This window comes from Sander lucioperca, chromosome 2, assembly GCF_008315115.2.
Source record: "Sander lucioperca isolate FBNREF2018 chromosome 2, SLUC_FBN_1.2, whole genome shotgun sequence".
NCBI classification, from domain to species: Eukaryota; Metazoa; Chordata; class Actinopteri; order Perciformes; family Percidae; genus Sander; species Sander lucioperca.
Genome location: NC_050174.1, coordinates 43786965 through 43799690, shown reverse-complemented (window position 1 = coordinate 43799690; position 12726 = coordinate 43786965). Strand labels below are relative to the sequence as shown.

General features: G+C 40.3%; 1 protein-coding gene across 2 annotated transcripts in view; it reads right to left on the bottom strand.

Moving 5' to 3' along the window:
• Positions 1-269: 269 nt before the first annotated feature.
• The window catches only part of LOC116050630 (nuclear receptor subfamily 5 group A member 2-like), a 30862-nt gene continuing 18405 nt past the window's right edge, over positions 270-12726 (bottom strand). For both annotated transcript variants that reach the window (XM_031300852.2, XM_031300853.2), the window contains exons 5-7: positions 5939-6058; positions 4745-4892; positions 270-1796 (exon numbers count right to left, since the gene is read on the bottom strand). In XM_031300852.2, coding sequence (XP_031156712.1) covers positions 1543-1796; positions 4745-4892; positions 5939-6058 — 522 coding nt within the window. In that variant the 3' untranslated portion in view covers positions 270-1542. The remainder of the gene's footprint in view (positions 1797-4744; positions 4893-5938; positions 6059-12726) is intronic.

Genomic DNA, 12726 nt, shown 5'->3' with positions numbered 1-12726 from the left:
TCAGTCGGATCAGTCGATCTAGTCCACATACAGTAGAGTGTGTTGAAAAGTGACACAAATGTGAGTGTGAACATGACACCTTCGGGTTGTTTTTTTTGAAGATCCATTGTTTCTTAAGGCATTGACCAATAAACAAAATCAAATTTTATAAAGAAACTTGAAACCAATGTTACCATATGCATCTTTGCCCTTCCCTGTGCAGTGTCTGGCTCCTCGGTAAAAAACAAACTGAAGGGCAAACACTGATGGATGCTGCCTTTTGTTACTCGCATCTTTACTTAAAGAAAGACAAATGCTGTCTTTGTCATTCATCTCTCCCTTATCATTTGCACATAGATGTGTCTTTTTCCCCTCCTCTTTATGCTTCGCTCTGCTTTTTTTTTCATCCATAAGGCATTGCTGTGTGCAGTTTCCTCTCTTTTGCCTTCCCTTTTTTTTTATCTCCCCCTTTCTTTGTCCGTGTCCCTCTTTCTTACCTGTCTCTCTCTCCCTTTCATTTACTCTTTCTTTTTGAGGGTTTGATGAATAACTAAATAAGAATACGTTTTTGTTAACATGTCTGGCTTCTATATATCAATATATTAACATCTAAATAGATTAAAACCAAACTATATTGAATCCCATAGAGCTTTCATATTTCATTTCTTTTTTTAACACTGGCGGCAAAACGAACAAGTGTAGAGATAAGAGCAGTCTAGTCTGACGAGACCACAGTGTGTCATGTTATCCTGAAGTCTGTCTTCATCTAAAATAAGAATAAGAATAATCTAGGGACAGTGTTGGTCAACTTGGAATCATAAAGTTGCAACTGACATTTTCGATCAAAAATGACTCATTTATCACTAAAATCGAATTTCTGAAAAGAAGCTACAAAATCTGTCTTCACACACACAGTCCCATTTTTGTGATGTGTCAGTTCAACATGCCACCCAGCGCCAGATTTCACAATAGAATTCCTAAGTTGGCGTTGGAAACAGTTTTACAGTGATATCAGAACGACATTTAGGTGTGGATGTTTCAAAAATGATGCAGGTTGCAGCTTCGGACAGATATCTCAACAGTCCTCTTGACACCGTGTATTCATGACTGTTCAGCACTGATGCAGGCTAAAGATTCCTCCTCTGAGTCTAAATGTTTGCTGGGCAGCTCTTGTGGGATGTAGAAAATCTTTGTCTGTGATTTTGGAATCATGTGATATTTAGTCAAAGAGGATATAATGTAACACTACAGGCAGATCTAATTTTAGATGTTTGCAAACAGGGTAGCAAATCCAGTTTATAAAGGTCACGTTAATGTAGCTCTGCAGGATATGAAAACATCACCATTCAAAATCTGAAAACTACCTCGAGATACAGATGGAGCTTTATAATTCCAAACTCTAAAGAACATTTTTCTCCTCTCCAGCTCAAACAAAAGACCTCGCAAAGATGACCCACCTGTCTATCTTCATTTGATTTTTCATCTCGCTCACACTTTCCCTCCCATACACAGTCTCCGCTAGAGAAACAAACACATTGCGACGGAGCACCCTGCGTGCACCTCTCACACACACGCTCGCTTGGCGTGCAGCATCTCGATGAGCAGGTTGTTGCAGGGCACCTCGCCGCTCAGATGCATGTAGCACAGGTAGTCCTCCGCCTGCGTGCTGAGGGAACGCAGCTCCGGCAGCCGCACAACCAGCTGGCTGAACTTCTCCTGGAACTGAGGGTAGGTGGACAGGGTGTACTCCAGCAGAGCCCCATTCACCTGCTCCTGGACGCCCTCCACGAATGCCTGGTCCTCCAGCAGCTTCACATCTGCACACACACACACACACACACACACACACACACACACACACACACAGAGGACAAACACAGATCATGACTCAGTGAGGGAAAATTTGAAACTGTTGATGTGTCCGGAAAAGAAATACCATGGATAAAAGGGCCATGGAACATGGTTTGCCGTGGCCATTTGATTAGTACAAAAAAAAAATCCACGACGATTCATTTATCGTCGGAGGTTCCGCCGGATGTTCCGCCGGATGTCCCTCATTTTTTCGATTTCTGAGGACTATGGTTAACTGCTCTTCAGATCTCTGCAGGGTAAATCCAGAAAGCTAGCTCTGTCGAATCAAAGTTTTCTCTTACACGACTAAAACAACCTTTGAACGTACACGTTCCACCAAAACAAGTTCCTTCCCGAGGCTATTTTGCAAAGGCACCGTGGCTCCGTCCAGCGCTTAACGCCGCCCAAGACGATTGTGATTGGTTTAAAGAAATGCCAATAAACCAGAGCATGTTTTTCTCCCATCCCAGAATGCTGTGTGGACTAGCCAGACCCACCTCCGAAGCGCTGTGGAGGAAGGTCTGGCAATGCGAGACATATACAGTATGTACATTTCTATCCATTTTATTTCTATGGCCAGCCCACACCACCTTGTTTACTCTTACTAATAAACTTACATTTATCCAACTTTGTTCCCTTCTTCATATTTCTTCCCCAGCCGGGGTTGTAACTCGTCCAGGATATAATTTCAGATGTTGGTTGCTCCCCTAGGTTTTGGTCGCTTTCTACTTTGTTTGGTTTTCTAGTGTCATGTGGTGGTAAGCAGCCTGTTTGTTGCGCAGTGGGGCATGTTATTTCTGAGTTTAAAAGAAAATCCTGGTAGGTTAGGTACCAAGTGAATCCAAGGAAGGGTTCAAATCAAGGGCAAATGAACTTGGTTAAAGGTGCTTTGAAGACGTTTTGTCTCTCATCCGGGAGACTTCTTCAGTTCTAAATAGCTGGGTTTCCCTACCGTTCAGTCAGAACTGAAGAAGTCTCTCAGATGATGGACGAAACGTACAGGTAAGGTACTAGCCTTCTAGAAGATTCCTGTTTTTCTTTGCAGATTCTTTTAACAAGTTGCAACATTTACACATATTTGAATGGAAGCTAGTTAGGTTCCGGCCAGAAAGCGGTTTTTGAAGGCTTACGTAGATAATATATTTGCACTCAAGCTACTGAAAGCCAATATTGAGTTTACAATGTGACCATTTTCATTTAGAGAAAAACTAGCTTGCTCTAGTATGTTAGTATTGTAATGTTATATAAGTTAGTTTATATCAGAAAGAAGAAATAAAACTGTGTGGGTGTGTGCACGCGTGTGTGTGCGTGTGTGCGTGTGTGTGTGTGTGTGTGTGTGTGTTTGTGTGTGTATGCGTGTGTGTGTGTGTGTGTGTACGTGTGCGTGTGCGTGCGTGTGTGTGACAATAGCCAAGCCCTCCGTTGGACCGGCATTCAGCATCAGCTGAGCCCATCTTGGAGAATCCATTCACACAGTAATTAAATGTTTTGAATCAATGTACTGAATCATCTTTTCAAACTGCTTAAGGGCAATTAAATTACCCCCGACAAACCTGACTCTAAAGATGAGGGAGAGCGAGAGTGCGAGCAAAGAAGCCGCAGGCAGACACACTAAATATTTTCTGTCTATGACAAGTGCTCTCCCCATTCAAAAGCTTTTTGTTCCCCGCTTGCCAGCGCTAAACAGCAAACACTTCTGAGAATCTAGGCAAGCCACATCTATGCTCTCTCCATCTGCGAAAGCCGCTACATGAATGTCGGACCCATCAAATGATAGACCCATCCATTACGCTTCTTTTGAATGCCATTTGTGGACAATGGAGGAGGATGTCTTTGTTAATATTTGTTTTGTCAACCCTAGAAATTTAATTAAGTGAATTTATTGGAGAGAAAAAGGCCAGTTTGGAAAACACTTGTAACCTTACAGATGAAAAGGTATTGCAGATAATTTTTTCATTAAAATGTTTGTGTTGCTATTCAAATTCCGCCAAAGGACAGCATCAGTATGGCCCTGCAGCCCCAACAAATTGATTGATTTATACCCACCACTCTTCTGAAAACACCCAATCTACAGACTACACGCGTAAGCTCAGGCCTATGTTCAAGATCACATTTATTTTCAGATAGGTCAATCAAAGGGTCAATCTTTTAATCTCTTATTTATACTAATGTTTAAAGAGATACTGTTTTCCCATTTGAGCTGTTTAAGCCTAACAAACTGATATTACCTTATCAAAAACATCACAATTAGCAGCCTTGTCTCCTAAAAATTAAGTTCCCATACAACTACAACATTCTTTATTACGTTTCGAGGGAAACATATTTTCTTCCCGGATTACGTTTGTTCTTGACGTATCTTTTTACATGTTTATATGTATACGACAACATTGATTTTTTTTGTGGGGCATTTTAGCCATTAATAGACAGGACAGCTGTAGACAGGAAAGGGGGGAGAGAGGGGGAAGACATGCAGCAAATGGCTGCAGGTCGGACTCGAACCCTGAGCCGCTGCGTCGAGGACTGAGCCTCTGCATATGGGGGCATGGGTAGCTCATGTAAGTTAACTTACGTCACGTAACAGCCTACGTTATGTAACGAACATACAGTACTTATTTTAAACCAAACCGTGATCTTTGCCTGGACTTAACCAATCCACAGCGTTAAATACGTAAATACGTTGCCAAAATGTATACGAAATATAATTGAGAATGCAGTTTAGTTGTATGGGAACGCAATTCTTTAGGAGACAGGGCTGCAAAAAAATCAGATACAAGCTATGATGACAGCATCTCTTTTCTCAAAATATTTCTGCCAGATGATGACCACTGACTAGCAGTCATTATTGGGTTTTTTTCATTCAACACTATCTGCACATTTATCACAGCGATGAAGCACAAACGTGCAGCGGACTCACTGGGATTGAACAGGAGGAGGAATTTCAGACAGGCGATCTCTCTGCGATCTAGCTGCAGCGCCCGCAGCCTCGCCGCCAGCTCCTGACCTCTCTGGACCATGCTGGACAGAGTCGCCTCAGCTTGGGACAGGATGAACGGCAGCTCCACCTGAAAACACAGGCTACTGGTTATTTTTCTCACTACAGTACATGGGCGTAAATATTATCCAACAGATGGGGAGGACAATAAACACAAAATGTCTTAAGAGCAATAATTGAAAGGGACACAACTAATAGCTTACATACAAAATTTACTACGTAAGTAGGCTGGCAAGGCTATTTCATTCACTTGAAACATCTGATGAAGTGACTCTTTTCTCCTATACAGATATGCTGAGATGAACTGAGAACTGAGCCTCCTAGCAAGCAAGCTAACTAACTAGCTAGCCAGCCGGCCACTAGATTAGTACAGTTTAACAACTTAATTTTTCATTCACACACTCTTGTCACAGCGTAGAAAAGCACAGCGCTCGCACCAGTGACACTTTGTTCGGCTCATTTTCAATAACCAGTGTGTAGCATGAAAGCATGGTGGGTGGAAATAGCAAGCTAGCTAACTAACTATCCAACAAGCTACCAAACAAGCTAAGTAACTTTATAACTGCTAGCATAGCGTGGAAATAACTCGTGCAATTTTTTTGACATGACTAATTTATTAATGACTCAGCATCATCTGTATTAGAGAAAAGAATTACTTCATCCAATTTTGCTTATATCCGTTGTCGCTCATTTCCGTTGTTGCTTTTGCGTTTGTGTTGTAGCTTTTGCATTTGTCTTGTGGTTTTTGCATTTGTGTTGTGGTTTTTGCATTTGTGTTGTAGCTTTTGCATTTGTGTTGTGGCTTTTGCATGCGTGTTGTAGCTTTTTTTATTTGTGTTGTAGCGTTTGCATTTTTGTTGAACCGTCTCGGCCACTGTATTCAAGCCTTACAAATGACTGTACATTGGCGAAAACCAAAAGATTCCAAATGTATCTGGTTTTACAACTGCTCCATTTCATAGATGTACCAAACGCATTGGACTCCACACAGGAACTACAGTCCAAAGATTTGGAAAAAAGCCCAATCCTTAACCACATTTTGAATGTAGTGCAGTGGAAGTGAATGAAGCAGACTGTGCATTGTGCTGATGGGAAGTTGTGTGAGGGAGTTGTTACCTCCTGGCCGGTCACCAGCAGGATACTGTCTTCCTGTCCATGTTGCACTTGTCTGAAAATGTGATCCAGGACCAGAAGTTCAGACCAGCAGTTATGGAGCAGCTTCATTTGATCTCCCACCTTCAGGAAACACACACACACACAAATACACACACACACACACACACACACACACACACACACACACAGACGGACACAAAGGGAGAGTTAAAGACAGAGACAGAGCGACATTATCTTAAAGGGCAACTATTATATAGCATTTTCAGGTTCATACTTGTATTTAGAGTTTGAACTAGGACATGTTTACATGCTTTAATGTTCAAAACACACTTTATCTTTCTCATACTGCCCATCACTGCTGCACCTGTTTTCACCCTCTGTATGAGACAAAAAAACTGTTGAAACTGGCGCGTTTTAGCTCATGGGAATTTTTCTAAAATATGTTTACCTCATTATTTGAATGCTACGTTTAACATTAAAATCCAACATTATAACATTGGACATATGACAGAAAATATGGAAAAGCAAAATATGTCCACTTTAAAGCAAGTCCACAGTGTATGCTCACTCAGTAAATACATGTATACACAGTAGCTTTTTCTCTTCTCTTTGTTATATAAACTCATAATCCTGATCGATATTCTGCAAAGCCTGTCAATAGTCCTGATTATTTCATTGTCACTGTCTCCCACAGCCTCTACGTTCATGTTGTATAGAAGTGAAAATCAATATCCTCTTTTTAAATTGTGTTTTCTATAATATTGTGTTTTGTTTATGAGGGTTTATGAAACCATCGCACATGGCTGATCTTCTTTTGATGTGTAACCTCACTCGGCCATTCAATTTGATTCTGATTCAAAACAAATACAAGCATATAATCCAGAGCCGCATTTCACCGAAATATGTGACAAAAACTGATAGTGAAAGTGAAAAATGGGAAGACCATTAAAAACAAGGAGAAAAAAGAAGAGATGCTTGTTGGTATTTGTGTGTCAGTGTGTGTGCTCATGCGTTGGGTGTTTGTGTTACTGTTATATGTCCCACGTTGTGTATTTACGAGCGTTGTCTGAGACCTCTTCAACCTGCTCACCTCTCCCTAACCCACCCCCACCTCTCCTCAGTCACATCTGTTCTGCACTGGGGGATGGGTGTGTTTTCAGATTGAACCCCCCCCTTTTGCTGCAATAGTGTCTGTAAACTGAAGGACACGGCAGTCAGTAATTCTGCAGCCGCAGCTGCTAATAGGCCCCAACACACATCCATCTGACACCGAGCTGACAGAATTACTGTCCATCTGAATGAAACTATATATCAGTCGCAGAGAAGAGGGTCCAATCTTGTTGGTCGCATCTGGAACGGTGCAGTGGTTGGGGGTTCTGGATGTACAGTGATCAAGGAAGGGGTTAAGGAAGCAAGAGGTCTCGGTGACCTCCCGCGCTTCCTCTCCGAGAGGAGTTGGACACTCAGCTGCAGCCAAAAAAAAAAAAAAAAAAAATCTCAAACTTTGCTGAACGTGGGGAGAATGGCTCTGTTATCTCCCACATGGATTCTCAATGTTTCTGTCTGTCCATGTAATAGCGTGGAACTGGGTTCGACTGATTCCTCAGGTTATAGTATACCTGTCAAGTTTTATGTTTTACCTGTGAGAGACACATTTTATCTCACAGCCATAATGAATGAATGAATGAATGATATTTCATTTACATGTCCTGCCACTAAGTGGCCCATCTCACACGGAATTACATGACACCAATACGAAAGTAATTTCATCCACAGCTTCTTGTCCAATGCCCCACACACAACATACTCTGCTTTGCACAAAATAAAGAATAAAGAAAACATATTACAGCAGCCACAACATGATTGTGTAACCCATAAATGTGATTGTGTAACTACATTTCATACATAAAACAAAACTACAGCCACAGAAAAGTAATTAAATACAACAGGGAATGTCACTTCCAGAAAGAGAATCATCGATACAAAGCCGTCTTCCTTTTAGACAAAAAGACCAAAAGTTAAAATGTCTGGGATTGTCACATGGAATCGTAATCCTGTGAACCTAACGGTATGGCTGCTGCCAGCTGGCCAGCAGAAAGGGAAGAGCTACCAGAGGGCGTCATGATAAAAGCAGAAAGTATTAAAGAGTGTTGGTCCTGAGCACTTCTTTTAAGGTTTACTTCATTTTTATTTCTCTTCACCCTTTAATATTATATTATTATTCCCATAACTGAACTCTATATTAGCAGCATTTTTGCATTTCATCACATAGGCATGTAAGACCAATCAACACTATTAGAGGCCTCCATATAAACCCTCGCTCCCACACCGACCAATGTATTTGGACCATTTTAAATATTTGTACTTTTTAAAAGTTTTGCAAATAGGACAGCTTCTATAATCTTTTTACTGCCATTTCAGCTTTCTAAGAAACCTTAAAACATTAGGTCAGACAACAAAACAGTTTAAACCAATTTTTACATTTGGGAAGTTAAAGTTGAACCGTTCTTATATTGTAATAATTTAGTAAAGACTTTAGTACCTACAATACTTGGTGGGTCTTACTAAGTCAATGCATTCACAGGTTAATATGATATCGTACAAAAAGTTGTGCACAACAATTCCAATGGTATCCTACGGAATTACGGCAACCGCTGGTTGATCACGTGACGACCGGTTAACATGACATTCAAGTTTAGTGGTCTTTACAGTTAAATTTAGAGAGAAATCACCAGAAAATGTGACTGTGAGCTGGGTCAAGAGCACCGTGAGGTGCCCGTCGTTTCAGAGCCTGTTACAGTTTAGTTTAGCCAACAAAAGGTGAGAGTCATGCAGCGACCACCAAAATGACAAATGTGGTTTGGATTTAAACGCCAGTGCCCTTAAGAAGTACTCCTGGGAAACAAACACGTGTTTCCTGGGTGACAGTCTTGTGTTTTCCCCATAGACTGTATAATATTAATGGACAAAGCATCCGGTTCGGCGAACTTCTGCAAATGCAATGCCTTAAACCTGCATTCTATCTGAATTCTAGCAGGGGGGCGACGCGTGCAGTTGCAAAAGGAGGTCCAGTTCTGTAGAAGTCTATGAGAAAGTGGCCCACTTCTCACTTGATTTATTACCTCAGTAAACATTTTCATAATGAGTTTATGGTCTCAATCGCTAGTTTTAAGTCTTCTGCAATACAGAATGATGTTAATTTTTTCATCGCCGATAAAGCAGGGGCTGTTTTATGGCGTGGCTATGATGTGATTGTCAGTGAAAGTGTGTAACGTAACATAGAGTGTAAGCAGCTCCTCCCTCACTCCTCCCTCTCATCTAAAATCGTCACATCCGCAAAAAGGATGTCTGCGCCCTTAACGGTAAACTCGACGACTCATAGCAGATCTCCACAAACCAATGGGTGACATCAGACGTGTTCTGTCCATTAATATTATACAGTCTATGGTTTTCCCCGGGACATGAACTCCGCTCCACTGCTTTAAGGCCCAATGTTTTATGCCCCCACCCCCCCTCCCATCTACCACAACCTCCTCCCTATGCAGACCAGAGCGCTCGTATACAGCGGCAGTCAATGTGGTGCATACAGCAATGGAATACATACGAATAACAGTGCATTACTTTTCGTAGCTATATGTTTGAATGGTTCATGAGAACAGCCTGTACTAGTTGGCTATATTTGGCCATTTCTTTTTGTGTTTGGTGCTATGCTTACGGTGTGAGAATATGCAGAATTGTTCACATTATGGTTCCTTTGGTTAAACATATTAAGTTAAAGTACTAGATTAAAATAGGAGTGTAAGAGACAAAACAAAAGTCATACATTGTTACTGACAATCCACAAGCTTCCACAGGTGGCAGACTGACAGTTTTCAATTTTGAGCAACAGAGGCTGATGTTGTTACAGACATTTCATATCAGCAAAAATGTCTGGCATTAGCAACATTGGCACAAGTTATATTAGTATCAAACTTTAAAAATCAGTTCTGGTAAAAATAAAGTAGCAACCCTGTCTGCAACAAAACCAGGAACAACCATTCAACAAGTTTGGATTTAGCTTGTTTTGAGCAAATAGAAGTATTAGACATCTATCATGCTTGCCAATCGAATCAGTTCGATTTGGGGTGAATTGGGGTGGCTGGTGGCTCGGAGGTTGGCGGTTTAATCCCAGGCTCCTCCAACCACATGTCAAAGTGTCCCTGAGCAAGACATTGAACCCCAAGTTGCTCCTCGGATGCTGTCTGTATTGTCCACTGCTCCTAGTACTAGGATGGGTTAAGAATGCAGGAATAACATGGCACTACATTGTACTGTGTGTATGTGACTAGTAATAAATAAAGTTAGCTTTTGTTTTGTTTTTCTTTATATTTTGAGGAATTAGCAGTTGAGGATAAATATTTGCAGTGAGTGGGATTGCAGATATGTAGGACAAGAAGTGTCTCCTCACCGTGTAGCTGTTGTAGAAGCCACATATTCCTCCTGTGTGTTTGTTTATGGTCTCATTTATATTATTCATTGATCAGTATATTATGCACTGATATTGTAGGTGGTGGGCGTGTTCACCGGGGTTTGGGCAGAAGTGATAACAGTCTATTTGTTTGCTTCACCTTTTCGCCTGGTTTTTGGGCTTTGACAGAGAGGGGGTGAGCCTGGGAGCGAACACTTTCTGTTGACCCCACTCACGCACTTATTCACATCACAAAGCAACTTCACATTTTGTAACTGCAGTACTAGTTCTATTTTACATGTGGAGGAATAAATCATTGAAACTGGATCTTGAGCGCGCAGCGTCACAGTGTATTTTTCACCTCTCAGTATTTAGTCCCTTGCAGCAGCACTTTTTTGGACTGCTTACAGCCGCAACAGCTGTGTTGTAACCCTAACCCCCTAACGCTAACCGTATTAGAAACTATCTTAACTTGGGGTTGCCCTGCAGAAATATAGGACAGGAGAACATGCAACAGTGATGCGAGTATAAGTATAAACATACTTATAATGCATTCTAATCTGCTTATAGCACTGTATAAGTATAGCTATAAGCACTCATAACTAATAGTACTGATTTATAACAATAATATGACACACAAAGCATGTTATAATGACATATAAGATCAAGTATCATAATACTTAATAACTGCTGGTCACCCGCTGACATTATTTTTGCAAGGATATGATCCTTGCAAAAATAATTTTTAAAAGGTATTATACTTCTCTATAGTTGTAATACGTTGTAAAATCAATGTTGTGTTTAGAGTGAGTAAAGGGGGGAGGGGGGAAACATCACATTAGTAAAATGTAAATGTCCATCTTTCAGTTGTGTCAAATTGAAGCACCTTACCAGCACTCCCAGTACAGTACGTATTGTCTGTTATGATCTGTTTCTTTTTTTTTTACAACTACAGGCAAAGTAGAAATTGTTTTGGGCTTTATCTATAATTGGAGTCAATTGAGTCTTTAGATTAAGTTTTTTGGGGAAACATTACATTGGTGAAATGTCCATCAGTCAGTACTCAATTTCTGTTATGACCCGTTAAACAAATACATAGATTTTACATAGTTTTCTGTGTTGTTCTTGCATAGATTTAATTATAATGTAATATAATATAATAATTTAGTTTTTTTTTTCACTTTACTTAAAGCAAACAATGACCACTTATAGTTACTTATAACTTCCTTGTATTTTTATTGCTTTACTTAAAGCCCTCAATAAGCACTATCACATTAATGCATTATAACAGTGAGTGTTATGTATTACCATGTATTATGTATGATCCTTGCAAAAATAATATCAGTGACTGACCAGCAATTATGAAGTATTATGATACTTGACCTTATACTGTAAGTCCTTATAAAATGCGTTATAATGTGTCATGATTGTTGTTATAAAACATTATATATAATGAATATTTAGAGTGCTTATAACTAAAGTTATACAGTGCTATGAGCAGATTATAACGCATTATAAGTGTGTTTATGATGCATAATAGACATGGGCGTCATAGAAGATGTTACTAAAATAGCTTCTATAACGGTTGCTCCAATTTCCAATACTGTTACACAATTTTGTAGCTCATCTATTTTCAAACCTCCTTGAACATGTTACTTTTAAATTGAATGTGTTGTGTGCTGCCTTTAGTAGCTGAACATTTATTATGTACATTGTGTTCACTCCCTCAGCAACATCTTCCATGTTCAACAGGTGAATGGAAGGTCAAACACAAGACACGACAAAGACTACCTCTGGGGGAACTGCAGAAATCAATAGCTTCCATTCTGCTCGCGATTTAGTAACAATGTAGACGAGTGCAGCGAGAGCAGAGCAGTGCATAGGAGACATTTCGCCGTTATCGCCTGAATGGAATGTAATTATCCAGCCGAGGGAAACAGCTCTTTCTGTGCACGGCTTTCTTGGCAAAAATATGCACCGCTTTGTTCTCACTGTCCATGTTGGCTGTCCACTGTACATAAGAATGGTCTGACTGTCAACAGAAATGTACATCAGATGCGTATAATACAAGGTTTTGAGGAGGCAAAATAAGGCTGCACAGTTGTTATGGGGAGAAAAACTGTCATATGTGAAAAAACGTAAAACTGACGATGTGACCTTATTGCACAATAGGCTGCCATAGCCTGCCTGTGTTTTCCTATAAGGGGATTCATTAATGCAAACTAAAAGATCACTTTATTTGACAGAATATTAACCTTAATTTATATTTTCTGACATCTGAGAATGGTAAATACATTTTCCACGCTAATATGCCACCATTTTCCTCATCCACAAATTGTCA